Source organism: Schistocerca americana, chromosome 1 (genome assembly GCF_021461395.2).
Source record: "Schistocerca americana isolate TAMUIC-IGC-003095 chromosome 1, iqSchAmer2.1, whole genome shotgun sequence".
NCBI lineage: Eukaryota > Metazoa > Arthropoda > Insecta > Orthoptera > Acrididae > Schistocerca > Schistocerca americana.
In genome coordinates, this window is record NC_060119.1 from 516,741,982 (window position 1) to 516,755,141 (window position 13,160).

Below are 13,160 nucleotides of genomic sequence, written 5' to 3' on the forward strand. Positions count from 1 at the left end.
CAGCGCATTTCCTATGATGAGGGAAGCTTCCTAGTGAAAACAAGCTCCATCTCGTCCGTTAGAGGGCGCCGTTTTGCCGATGCGCTGTAGCGTCTAAGAAACGCGACATATGGAGAAATTCATCGTCCCATATCACAAGATACACTGTTCTTGTAATAAACACGTTAGCTGGGCACCAGTCCAACACTGCTTTACCTGTATCAGCACACGGGATAAGGAAACCAAACTCCCATATCATGTCCACTCGCTAATAATGCAGTTAGGCCGGCGCTGGGATGCCCGGCGACGCCAGTTTCTAACAAAGTGTCATTTTGCATTCAGCCACAGCGTTTCCACCCTCTTGCTTCGGCTGCTAGCGGAACCAAGCCGACCGCCAGAATGGTCACCCAAAAACGACTGCTCTGCAGGGCCCACGGCCAGTTTCAGTGATTACAAATGAATTTATTTGTTTAGTGCACATAGATAACTGAAGGTCAAAATGAGGAAAAGTATACGAATTTTAAAGCTACAAATATACAACCATACTCCACCTGAGCATAGAGTTCTGCACCAGCTGTTCTTCCATCATTGCAGCCTGGCATGTGCCTCAGCTTGTCACACAATACCAGTTTCTGGTCCGATATGTCAAGGCAGCCAAGCAGCGAGGCGCTCCCATGGATCAGCTATATACAGCCAGTCTCTGGCAAGGCTCACGTAGGGCCGATAGCAGAAAGCATTCGACCTTAGAGTAACACAGGAAATGATCATGGACCAATCTTATTTCGAAATTCTGCATTGTATAAACGTTAATTCCAGATTATATCATGTTGAAATAGGATCAACTTTGACTGGCGGATATTCGCGGATGAAAGACAGGTTCAAATGTAATTGTTAGTTTATCATGAAGCGACCTTACCAAATAACACTTCTGTTTAGCGGAAATAAAAATTGAAATTACAACGAAGTTATTATTAAGACGTAAATATGTAACTATGCCTCTCCCAGACTGCTAAAGTTCGAAATATTTTTTTATCTATAAGATTAGGTTAAGAGAGTTACCAGCCATATACATAATGCATGCAGATAATAATTTATCTCATAACAACTCAAGGAGACGTCGCACAATTTCTGTGATTAATTTTAAGGCATTTTATGGACACTCAACAACATAGCAAGAAAGGAAAATTCGAAATATTTGTCATGAACAATTACGTATGTTGATATTGACAACAGACAATAATGCTTGAACGTCTCTTATAAATGTGCTCTCTCGGCTGTTGGCAGTAACTATACAACACGTATTAATTTTCGAACTATCGCACACGTGACTAAACTGGTGTGACAAACTGCATGAGCACTGATGAACAAAGGAGAAATAAGCATGTACATATAAGTTATTTAGCAAGTACTTATTTATCAAGCATAATTTGCACAAGGGATTCGGTAGTTCAAAGCTTACATTTTGGGCTCTCGTATGAAGAATCTCAAGTTTATTTCCAGGACAGTTCTAGGAATTTTTCGATTTGGTGTTACTTTTTCTGCTGTATTGATCATAAAGATAATTATAACAACGCTACGTTCTGAAACCATATCACTCTTTCCATTTTCTGCGCGTTCTGAGCAACTGTGGTAGGCATCATTCTGCATTCAAGAAACTTACACGATGTGAATTACGGTATATTGTCTCCTGCTGTTCACTTTGCAGATGTCTTAGTATTCCGATGTGTCTGCTGAGGACGATAAGGGGCAAACTCATTCTCTAAGTTAATTGATCAATCATTTAAGCTTATGAAAAAGAAAAAAAATACTGAGCAGCTGTTAGAAATTAAGGCTGAGGGAAAAGAAATCTGCTGAATCCACAAAAAAAGACCAGCCCCTAACTACAATGTGCACACTACTTATAACATTACTATTGTGCGCTACAGGAAGCTTTCAGATGATGGTTGGCGATTTGTTCAAACAGATGTAGCATCAGTCTGCAGAGCTGTTCTCAAGGTATTGGCCTGCAATGCCTGACCAACGAAAGAGTTCATCAGAATATATGTGGAAGAAAATAGCATGACGCAAACGCAGTGTGGTTATCATCAAATGTCACGTTTTCCTCGTATTTTAGGTGCTGTGGACTGTACCCACATCCTCACCATATCTCCTGGTGGCAAAAATGCAGAGATGTTTAGGAATCGTCGCTGATGGGTTTCTTTAAACGTACAACCAATTTCAGGCGCTAAGCTCAATCAGAGCATATTAAAATGTGTAAAGGCATCATACGTTACTTCGGGATGAAATCTTTCTACAAAGAAAGCTCAGAACCAACAGAAAATGAAGCTAACAAGACTTACAATGCAATGAGTGCAGGATTCGTGAAAAGTGTATTTTCTACAAAGCAGTTATCCGTACGCCTTTTCTTGTTGGCGGCAGTAACTTTATCAGTTTTTTTATTCCATTTTGTCATCGTATTGGCTCAATATGATTTCCGGCAAAAATCTATTTTGTCTGGGAAGAAATTCGGAAGTTGTTTCTTTTTCTGCTTACTTTCCTCCCTCTTCATAACAGGACATTTTCAATAATAAATGCTCTGTTCCTTCGATATACGATTAATCTCTGCGTTCGGAGTGTGGTAATCGTTTCGACAGCTGATTTCCTAAGTGTGGCCAAACATACTTCTTGATATCTTACATCAACACTGTACCTCCTTTGGTGGATCCAAGCTTAGTGCTTCACAATAGAAAGGTGTTCTAAACAAGAATTCAATTTCTGATCGAACGTCAAAATTGATCTCCAGTCAGCGATGTTTGTACAATCGGTCCGCAGGGTTGTAAAATCTTTGCCTCGAACATGTGTTTGTACAAAACTAACTAGTAACTACTATGGTTTCGTTGCTCAACTGTTTCGCTGGCGGTTGAATAACGTTGTTTACAAATAAAAGCAAGTTTATGTACCCATTGACTATTCCATGAAATATGTCTAAAAGAAATACTGTTTCTTACGTTAAGCCACAAGAGCCTGCATTCTTAACCAGATTAAAACAAGAAGCAGGTTTTGTTCCTAAAGATACAGTTGAAACGAAGGTAGCCGTAATGTTCTAGACCTATATCAAATATTGCTATCTAATTTTGATTTCTTAGCGACAAATGCAGGATAAATCGGACATTGCTGTATTTACAAAATCTAGTTTGTTTCTTCATCTGTAGAGTTTAAGATAAATGGAAAATTGTATAACCTCGAAAAAACACAATGTTATGCATGAACAGTTTTCGTATGACGTTCACAATACTACTAAAGAACGCAAGTACCGGTGATAAGATATCAATGTCGCTGATGTCTGCTCCGACATATTAGAGAAATAGAACCTACGCGTTCATTTTATGACGCCCAGATTCGTGGAGCATTATCCATTGGTGAAAAACCGATAAAAACGGAATACAGTCAATGTCAACACTTTTTCGTAGAAAAATGTTACGCGGGGCGTGAAATTTCTCTCTCTCTCTCTCTCTCTCTCTCTCTCTCTCTCTCTCTCTCTGTGTGTGTGTGTGTGTGTGTGTGTGTGTGTGTGTGTGTATTTTAAATATATGTAATTTGCCTTACAGCTAGGTATATACTAGAATACTGTGCAGAAGTGTTGTAGTGCACATTATTATGGACCAGAAACATTGTAACTTCTTTCAAGAAGTGCAGGGCATTGACGTACTGAAAGCATAGAATTGTCCATGTTCATTTGTCTCAGCAAGTGGATATAACTTATTAAACTTATTTTACAGAAAGTAACTTTACCAAGCTGCACTGATGATGATTTAGATGACAAAGATGATGAGCAGCCTGTTGTCGTCGTACTGAAACCTGGTGACATATCGGCAGAAGAAGCAGAACAGATAAAGGCAGAACAGCTACAAAGTAAGTTATTTTATTAAGATTATATAGGATCAGTGTATAATTTTAATTGCAGATATTTCCTTTGTACGGTTAAAATAAGGTTTTTGATGCTGCACTGTGAGATCTGAGGGTAGATCTTGAAAATCTTATGCTTGAGAATTCATCGAGATGATTGTTTACAAATTATATAATCCTGCATTTTGTAGTCATGTCTTTGCTGGTGTGGCGTAGTGTAATTTTAACCTTGGTATTACCAAAATAATTAGACTGATGAAGTTACTAGGGGCCAGTATATTGAAACTTTTTTTCTTATCTTGGTTTGCCCAAACAGCCATATTAATTTTGTATCAGCACTATCAGACACTAATATGTATAAAGTTTTGTTTAGCTTTGCTTTTTGGGTAGGTTATTGATGATAAGATTTGCTTTGGCAGCGTAATAGGCCTAAAGACTCTATGAACTGTTTAGTACAGAAAAGAGTATATTGTGGTTGCAGTTGACATGAAGTATAATGTAGACAAACAAGTTATTATTAGAATACATTAATGAAGTAGTAATACAGCGCTACTAAGATTTATTAGTAAATAAATGTAGCCCCACTGAAAACTTACAGAATGGTTTCAGAGGGTCTAGTGCAGCAGGGGATACAACCCGTCGGCTTTGGACAAGGACGTCACAAGCCGCCAGAGAGCAGTTTATCATTTTCGCTTTTGCTGTTATGTTTCAGTTTCGTTTTTTTACTGATTGCTTAATAAAGTGGATCTGTTTATTCTATCTCGTGAGATTTTTTTTTTAAAAAAGCCAAAAAACACTTATCAGCCACTGAAGGGAGCTACAACACTAAGAAGAATCGCTTCTCGATTGGCCACTTGTGACGTCATTGTCCAAAGCCGACAGGTTGTATCCCCTGCTGCACTAGTCCCGTTTCAGATGTAAAGCAATAAAAATATGAAGGATATCTAGTAAAGTTTATCATGTGTTTTTGAACTAGAGTAGTAGTGCAGTGTATTACAAAACTTACAGATCAATTGACTGGAATCCTTATTTGTAAGAAATGGTCAATTATAATCATAAAACATTTTCATTATTTATGAGGTTTACATAACTTGACATACTAATAATCTTTACAGAGTTAAGAATCTTGTCGTTAAAGACTGATCAGTATTTAGAAGATGCCTATCAGTTAGGTTTGTAGTTATGTTAAATTATTAACTATTCAGGTTTGTAATTCTGTTAAATTATTAACTATTCATCAATTTTAGTAGTAACTTGGCACAATGTTGATTAACAATATGCTGGCTCCATATATGTTTGAGATAGTTTAAAGCAGTAGATAAAGCTTCTTACATTTTTCTCTTCAGAATTTTGTTAAGGATACATTGAAAATACATATAAAGTCTTCTTTTTAAAATTTCTTATTTTTTGTCTTCTTTTTGCATCTTCTCTAGTATCTGTCACACATTAAAGATGAGATCATATCAGCCCCTGATAGATTTTTTTTCACAAATAGTCACTTTCCTACTTAAAGATCAGAGCTTTGATGTACTGTGTTAAACTCAGTATCTGTGATGTACAACAATTCCCTGGCCTAAAACTTACATGCTCTGGGATGGGTAGTAGATTAATTGTAGGAGCTAGTCTGTTGAATACTGTGCCCTTTGCTCTCATAAGATTTTGTATGGGAGCCTGCACAAAGCATACCAGTAGTACTTGGGCACTGGAACTGGCAATTCTCAATGTCAGACATGTATTAAGTTCAGTTTAATAATGAAGGCTACAATATGCAATATATGTGCTTTATACTCAGAGTGCTCTGCAGGCTATACAAATTTCAGGATCTTCGTGATGACAGAAAGCTGACATTAGCTGTATGGGATTAATTTTTAAAACTCATGAACATGAGCATAAGGTCTGATACTGGGATTGTATCACAAATTTTTTTAAATTTATTGTGTGCGACCGGTGTCGCCTTCTTGTTGTCATGTAGTTCCTGAGTGTCAGATATACAAGGTGGTCAGAAACAGTCTGAAAATCTTATAAGGGTGTTGCAGGGTAGATTGTGTTGAGAAATAATTATTAAGAAAGAAATTCAATACTTTGTCTATTTCCAAGTTAATTAGCATTGAAGTTAGTGAATCAGGTTGTTGCACATGCAGATTCAAGTGGCCTGCCAGAGACAGTGTCACCAAACGTGTTCTTCATTTGATTTCCTGAAACCAAACAAGAGGGCGATATAAAAATTGGACATGGGACGGGTGTAAGGATCGAACTCATTTATGCTGTGAGGACTACCGACACTAGTTGTATCTGGCAGCGCCCTTGAATTTGTGTGTGCAGTGGTTTGATTGTCTAACTTCAATGCTAATTAACTTGGAAACAGGCCAATGCATTGAATTTTTTATTAGCAATTACTTGTCAGCACAACCTAGCCTGCAACTCCTTTACAAGCTTTCCAAATTGTTTCTTACCACCCTGTCTATTATGTATCAGTTTCATAGTGAACTGACAGTCTTCATAGATCAAAGACAGTCCTAAGTCTTGCATCAGAATGAGTGGCAGCAAAAGTTATTTATTAAATACGTTTGATAGGAACTTAATCTATCAAGAATGGGCAAAATTTCTGAAGATTTACAGCTGATACCATTGCCAAAACCTTTTTATCAAAAAAGAAATAAGTAGATATGTATTTGGACTGGGGAACCATATCCAAACAACTTTCAATTTCTTTCCTGTGGTTTCAATACGATGGACATGTTAAATAATTATTTGTATTAAATTAAGTTTGTGTATGTTGGGAGGTAGATGGTATTATTTGTACCAAGGGCTGATAACTCTTCTCCTCTTAGTCAGATCTGCTCCAAGGTAAACCCTGGAGAGGGTTATCTAACACTAGTAAAATACTGTTTGTTCATATAATTACGGGAAATATACTTGCACTGACTCAATGTAAAATCGGAGGCTCATAATCAATTCCCAATAGTGATGTGAATACTTTCAGTCGTTTTCTCCAGTCAAATGTTGCAACAGTTCTCGTAACAATGAAGCATTTGTGTTGTTCCACCCTCATTACTGTAACTGAATGGCTATCGCAGCTTGACACTCAATAACACGTTACATCTCGGCCAACAAGTACATGAGAAGGATCAGTTGGAGGATGATTGCCCATTGTGACTTGGAATCACTCCTGTGAGATACTGAGCTAGTTTTTCAAACAAGGGTACAACTTAGCCTTTGCTAATTGTTCTTTTAGTTTTTGCTGCAACTGTAGTGGCTTTACTGTCATTTGCTTGTGGAATTCATTTTGTACAGGTAGTAATACGTTACAGGAGAACACCACAAAATTCAGTACAACTACATATTTATTCCTCAGTTTGAAAAGTATTTTTTTTAATAATTTCATGTCAGTGGAATATTTATTTGCTTCGGCATAATTTAGTTTTTAAATTATTTTGAAACTTTACTCCTTGCAGTGTAATTCTTGCACAGAAACCACTATTACACACTGAATAGCTTTTATCACATACTAAATATGTTTTGTTTAATTCATCCTTTACTGAATCTGAATTGTGAAATAGTTTTTCTTGGGTTCCTACAAGAGAGAAAAAGCTTAATGCCTATATTAAATTATAAAAGAACTTTGTCAGAGATTTTTTACAAAATAATTGATAGTATGCTGAGTTACTTTTATGATATCTTTTATTAATTTGGCATGGTCCTAGCTTTCCTACAAACAATGGTATGTGGCTTTAAGTATGAAAAATTCTATAAAAATGTGCAGATTTACACTCCCAGTTCCTCAGCCTCTGATTTTAATTGACTACAATATTTTTGACATTTCCAGTAATCTGATTGGTGCGTATTAGTCCATCCATTCAGTCTTTAAAAATGTCATGATTGCATGGTACACATTTTAAGACAGCATTGGGTACTGGTCACAAACACACATCTAGTCCCATCTGGCAGATAGCCTTACAGCCAGTTTCGGTGTGCTGAAAGTCATTGAAACAGTAGGTATTATTTTTGTGCTGACATGCTTTACGGCAGTTGATTTTACTTTCTAATCACCCAAAAAAAGTCTTCATAGGTAATGGAACACATCATTTGTTTATAACTAAGGATCATTAGCATCATCATCATCTTCTTGTATATTTTCCTACCACTGGCAGGGTCTGATTGGAAAACAAGTCTCACCATTTTCTCTGATCTTACCCACTTCCTCTCAGTCACTCCTCTGGCCCTTTCCTTTTAGCTCTTGTTCTCTTGTTATTCCTCTACATCCCCTGCATCTTTCTATACATCCTCAGCTCATTCGAATTCTTCACATGCCCATACCAATTTAATATTTTTCCTCAGTGTTCTCTTGAAGTGGTTCCTCATGTGTTATCCTCCTAAATTTCATATTGATATGAATATAATAGAGGGAAACATTCCACGTGGGAAAAATATATCTAAAAACAAAGATGATGTGACTTACCAAACGAAAGTGCTGGCAGGTCGATAGACACACAAACAAACATAACATTTGTTAGAAATGTCTGCTTGTGTGTGTGTGTGTGTGTGTGTGTGTGTGTGTGTGTGTGTGTGTATACACCTGTCCTTTTTTCCCCCTAAGGTAAGTCTTTCCGCTCTCGGGATTGGAATGACTCCTTACCCTCTCCCTTAAAACCCACATCCTTTCGTCTTTCCCTCTCCTTCCCTGTTTCCTGATGAATCAACCGTTTGTTGCGAAAGCTTGAATTTTGTGTGTATGTTTGTGTTTGTTTGTGTGTCTATCGACCTGCCAGCACTTTCGTTTGGTAAGTCACATCATCTTTGTTTTTAGATATAAATTTCATATTGCATATTTTTGTTGTTCATATCTGACTTCTCAAGAACTCAATTCTTTTATTTGCATTTTAGTTCTTCCCTTGCCTTCATGGCCCAGGTTCCTACAGTGTACAACAAAATTTATATATAATACAGTTGGTGTATCACTTTCTTACTTTTCTAGGGGACTTCTTTGTTTCATATCATTCCTCTCACATTTCTCATAACTCTGTCAGTTTGCCTTACATATTCATTTATGTCTTACTTTCATTTTCCTGCATTACATTCCACAGGTACTTGAAAAGCTTTCCACAATTTTCAGCTGCTCCCCACCCAATATCCTGTTTATTGTAGGTCTATTCCTTTTCCTTGTTGTGACAGCTGTTTCACACTTCTTTGCATTAAATTTTAGGTTATACAGTAGCATAACTTATTCCGCAAATCTAATACTTCTGTACTTTCTTCTCATTGTTCCCCACACCATCAAATCATCAAACAACATTGCTGTCATCCTGTCTCCTATGTACATATTGTGTGTGATAATTGTTAACGAATCACATTTGCGTACATTGTCAAGTTGTCATGCTAGCAGCAAGGAGGAATGTCCTTAATTTTGTTTTGAATTTTTATCTTTATGCTTTACTTTTTGTCAGATGTATATTTGTTGAAGGTCCTTAAACTAGAGTACAGATTCCTCCTCTGAACGTACATGAAGATGGAAAGTCTGTAGGAAAATTGTATTTGTACCTTTTGTTGCACATGTATGTATGTCAGTTGGACAGATTTTATAATATGTGGCAAGTACCACTAAACGGTTAGGACATCAGGAAATGAGTTAGAATGAAAAGATGTTTGAAGATGACTTTACAATATGTATGTGCATTTATTTCTCATCAAATTCTTACTATTTGCTTTGGCATGTGTGTGTGTGTGTGTGTGCGCGTGCGCGCCCACACACACACACACACACACACACATATATTCTTATCAGTTGTCATCAGGACCCTGAAGATGATGATTGATACCCCTTCTCTGTTCCACTCCTTCTCATTTGATTGCTTCAGAAACCAAGTTGGTATATCCATAATGAGTGAGATGTAGATCTCTGAAATAGGATAAGGTATTAGTAATTTCCTGAGACAATTTATTGTACAATTTGATTTCTTTATAGAAAATATGGTTTTGATTTGTTTGTTTATACATTCTTGGTAAATGTAAGCTCTGTGAATTAGTTGTATGTCTCTTCAGATATTATCTGATATGGTTGAGTCTGTGCCCTCGGTTAGTATCCTAGTGTCTTTTGCAAATGTTGTAGTTTTTTAACAGTTCTTCAAAGTTATTGGAAGGTCTCTTACATAGGTTAAGAATGGGAATGGACTCAGTACTAACCTTTGGGGGACCACACATTATGTGTCCCCCACCCCCTCCCCACCCCCCCATTCTAAAGTTAGTTTATTCCTCTGACGCAACTTTTCAGCATGCTCTTCTTTGTGGTATGAAGAGTAGGCTCCATTCCAGAGGACTGCTGTTAATGTTACAGCATTTTAGTTTCCTAAGTAGAATTTTATAGACCACACCAGCATAGTATTTGACTAGACTACAGATAAATCAGCCTTTATTGTTTTGCTCCACCAGTACTTCATTTGAGATTTTGTACAAGGAAAGATCTAAATGTAATTAGATGAAATTGCTTTAGTGATGGTATCTTCAGCTGGGTGCCTCTACTACACACATTGTCAGCCAGTTGTCATTCATGCAAAAGTATCTATTACATAAGAGTGGCTGTTTTAGTGTTCAGTGATTTTTGTGTCACATCTTCGGTGTTCTGAGGACATATTCCTTTCAGTTCCATTTCATTCTAGGGAACGGGAAGAAGACACAGGGAATCAGATTCAATGAGTATGATAGATCCTAAAGTGCTGACCCTGTATTTGGCCAAAAACTACCATTTTGCCAATATATAGTGACTGAGAGTAGTGTTGGTGTTGTCGTGGATGAGCTGATCGTTTGATATCACCACAATGCAGATCTTTCTTTCTGATGCTTAAAACAACAGTTTTACTATCTGAAGGGAGTATTACTGGTTTGTCTGTGGTACATGAGGGAGCAACTTTATGGTGAATTATCATCTCCGCAAGCTGGAAAAAAAAGTAACATAGCTTTTATGATGTTACTCACTAGTGTTGCTTCATTCAGCTGTGGTGATGACAAAGTTGTCTTCTGGCCTGATTGATGATTGGTTTCTGGTTTACTCCTATAAAATCCTTACTTGTAAAGATTTTTAAAAAAGCTTTTTGCTATTATGCTTTTTTGTCATGTCGGCAACTGGAAAATTGCTGAAAGCATGAAGCAGTGGAGGCGGTTACCAATTTGTGCTACGTACAAGACGTTAACAGTAAAGTGAAGTCTATTTTTTCAGAAATTTCTGAACAGACTGGAGGGAGTGAAATGAAATGCCTCCATAATTAATTTAGATGTTTTTTTCCTTTCCTTATCTGTATTTTTATGAATAATGGGCAGGCTTTGTGGGAATGTCCTTTGAATCATTGACTACTTACAGGGGTAGTTCAAAATTAGTCCTATATAGTTAGCACAACTCTGCCTGAAATAGGATCATAGCCAGTATAATCGCTACATTACGCAGTGCACATGATTACTACAATCTCCATACAGACTGTGTTGCTGGAACGAGTGTCTATTGCTGTTCTAAGCAGAACCTGCCAGAGTAAATTTAATGCATACATATTTAGTTGTTAAATAGCAGGTGCAATGTTTCCTCCCATTCTCAGGAAGGAATAATTGAAACTGGAGGCTCATAATTTCAATGTGTCATTAAAACAACTGCAGCTATTATGCAGGAATCCAATTACATTCATCTCACTTTATTATATGTTGTTTGTTTAATAAAACAACAGATCATTTCTATTTTTTTCATCGATTGCTTTATTTCATGCAGTGTGTGTATATTTGTATCTCTTAACAATGGAACAGAAGGTTATAGAATATTTGTGGCTATGGAGTTTTAGCATTTAGTTATAACCATTTTTAATTAATAATTTTTTTCTTCCTGTGAAGAGATGTTTTAAATGTTGTGTGTTGTCCACTCATTATCCCTACATCTGTTTGATTGTACCCTCATTTACTTTAGGAGGAAGCAAGACACAAAGTGCTAAAGGAATATCTTTGAGGACAAAAGTTCAATATTTTTATGTAGTGTGTCTGTGGTTTCCCTACATTCTGCCTAAAAAGTGTTTGTATGCACAGTTACTGAGCCATTAGTTACATTTTTGTTGTAATTACACAGTTTTTCTTTGTGATAGTAACCTAACTGCTCATCATATTTTATCAACAACTTTTGAAAACCAAGGTCATACAAACTGTTAACTACCACTTTCACATTTAAGTCAATGTTATTTGGATCGAGCAACAATTTGTCAATACTATTACAATTTAGTTTTTGATCCTTTTTGGGAACTTTACTGTGGGAACTAACAGAAGGCTGGACACCAAAAAGTGTCCTCACTCAGTACTGTTAGACAGAAAATTAGTATCAACATACCTGGAAACAAGAAGTCTCTTGTCAAAACTTTCCCTAATTATTGCATCAGATTTACAATATTGCTTGTCTGCATTTCTAACTTGTGCTCTTCTGGGTCCACAGTTGTGATGCAGCATCCAGAGACACCACCTTTTTGAAGTTGAGAATAAGTGTTCCAATTAAAGCACAGAATACTAGGATTCAGTTATTTGTGATTTAACCATTTTTTTCCTTTTAAAATGAAGCTCTAAGTTTTTCATGGTTGAAATTCTTTTAAATGCATTTGCATCATGTGAACTAACTGTGTATTTACCTAAAAACAACATCTAAAATTTTGTGGTTCAAAATCTACATTATATCCATACTCTGTGAACCACTGTTAAGTGCATGGGTGATAGTACTCCCCATTCTTTAGTGTATTTTCTTGTTCCTTTTATGGGGAAGAATGACTGACTAAATGCCTCTGTGTGTACTGTAAGTGATTTAATCTTATCCTCATGTCCTTCCTAGAGCAATACGCAAGGAGCTGTAGTATTTTCTAACATTTAAAGTGGTTTTTGAAGCTTTGCAAGTACATTTTCTCAAGAAAGTTCATGTTTGTCTTCAAGAGTCTGCCAGTTCAGTTTTTTCAACATCTCTGTGGCACTCTCCTAATGACCATTCTTTGCTGCCCTTCTCTGTGTAAGTTCGGTATCCCCTGTTAGTCCTATGTGGCATGATTCCCATGCACTTGAGCAATAGTCTAGTATGTGTCACACAAGTGATTTCTGGCAATTTCCCTCACAGATTTACTACATTTCCATAGTATTCTACTAATGACCTGAAGTCTGCCACCAGTTTTACCTAAGACTAAGACTATGTGGCTTTAAATCCCTGCAAAGTAATACACCCAGATATTTTATGATTTGACTGATTTGAATTGTGATTCATTGATACTGTTGTCACAGGGTACTAAGCTTTTCATTTT

General features: G+C 36.7%; 1 protein-coding gene across 1 annotated transcript in view; it reads left to right on the top strand.

The window, feature by feature from the left end:
- Positions 1–2,842: 2,842 nt before the first annotated feature.
- The window catches only part of LOC124624546 (uncharacterized protein KIAA1143 homolog), a 341,719-nt gene continuing 331,401 nt past the window's right edge, over positions 2,843–13,160 (top strand). The window contains exons 1-2 of the mRNA XM_047149113.1: positions 2,843–3,047; positions 3,738–3,870. Coding sequence (XP_047005069.1) covers positions 2,940–3,047; positions 3,738–3,870 — 241 coding nt within the window. The 5' untranslated portion in view covers positions 2,843–2,939. The remainder of the gene's footprint in view (positions 3,048–3,737; positions 3,871–13,160) is intronic.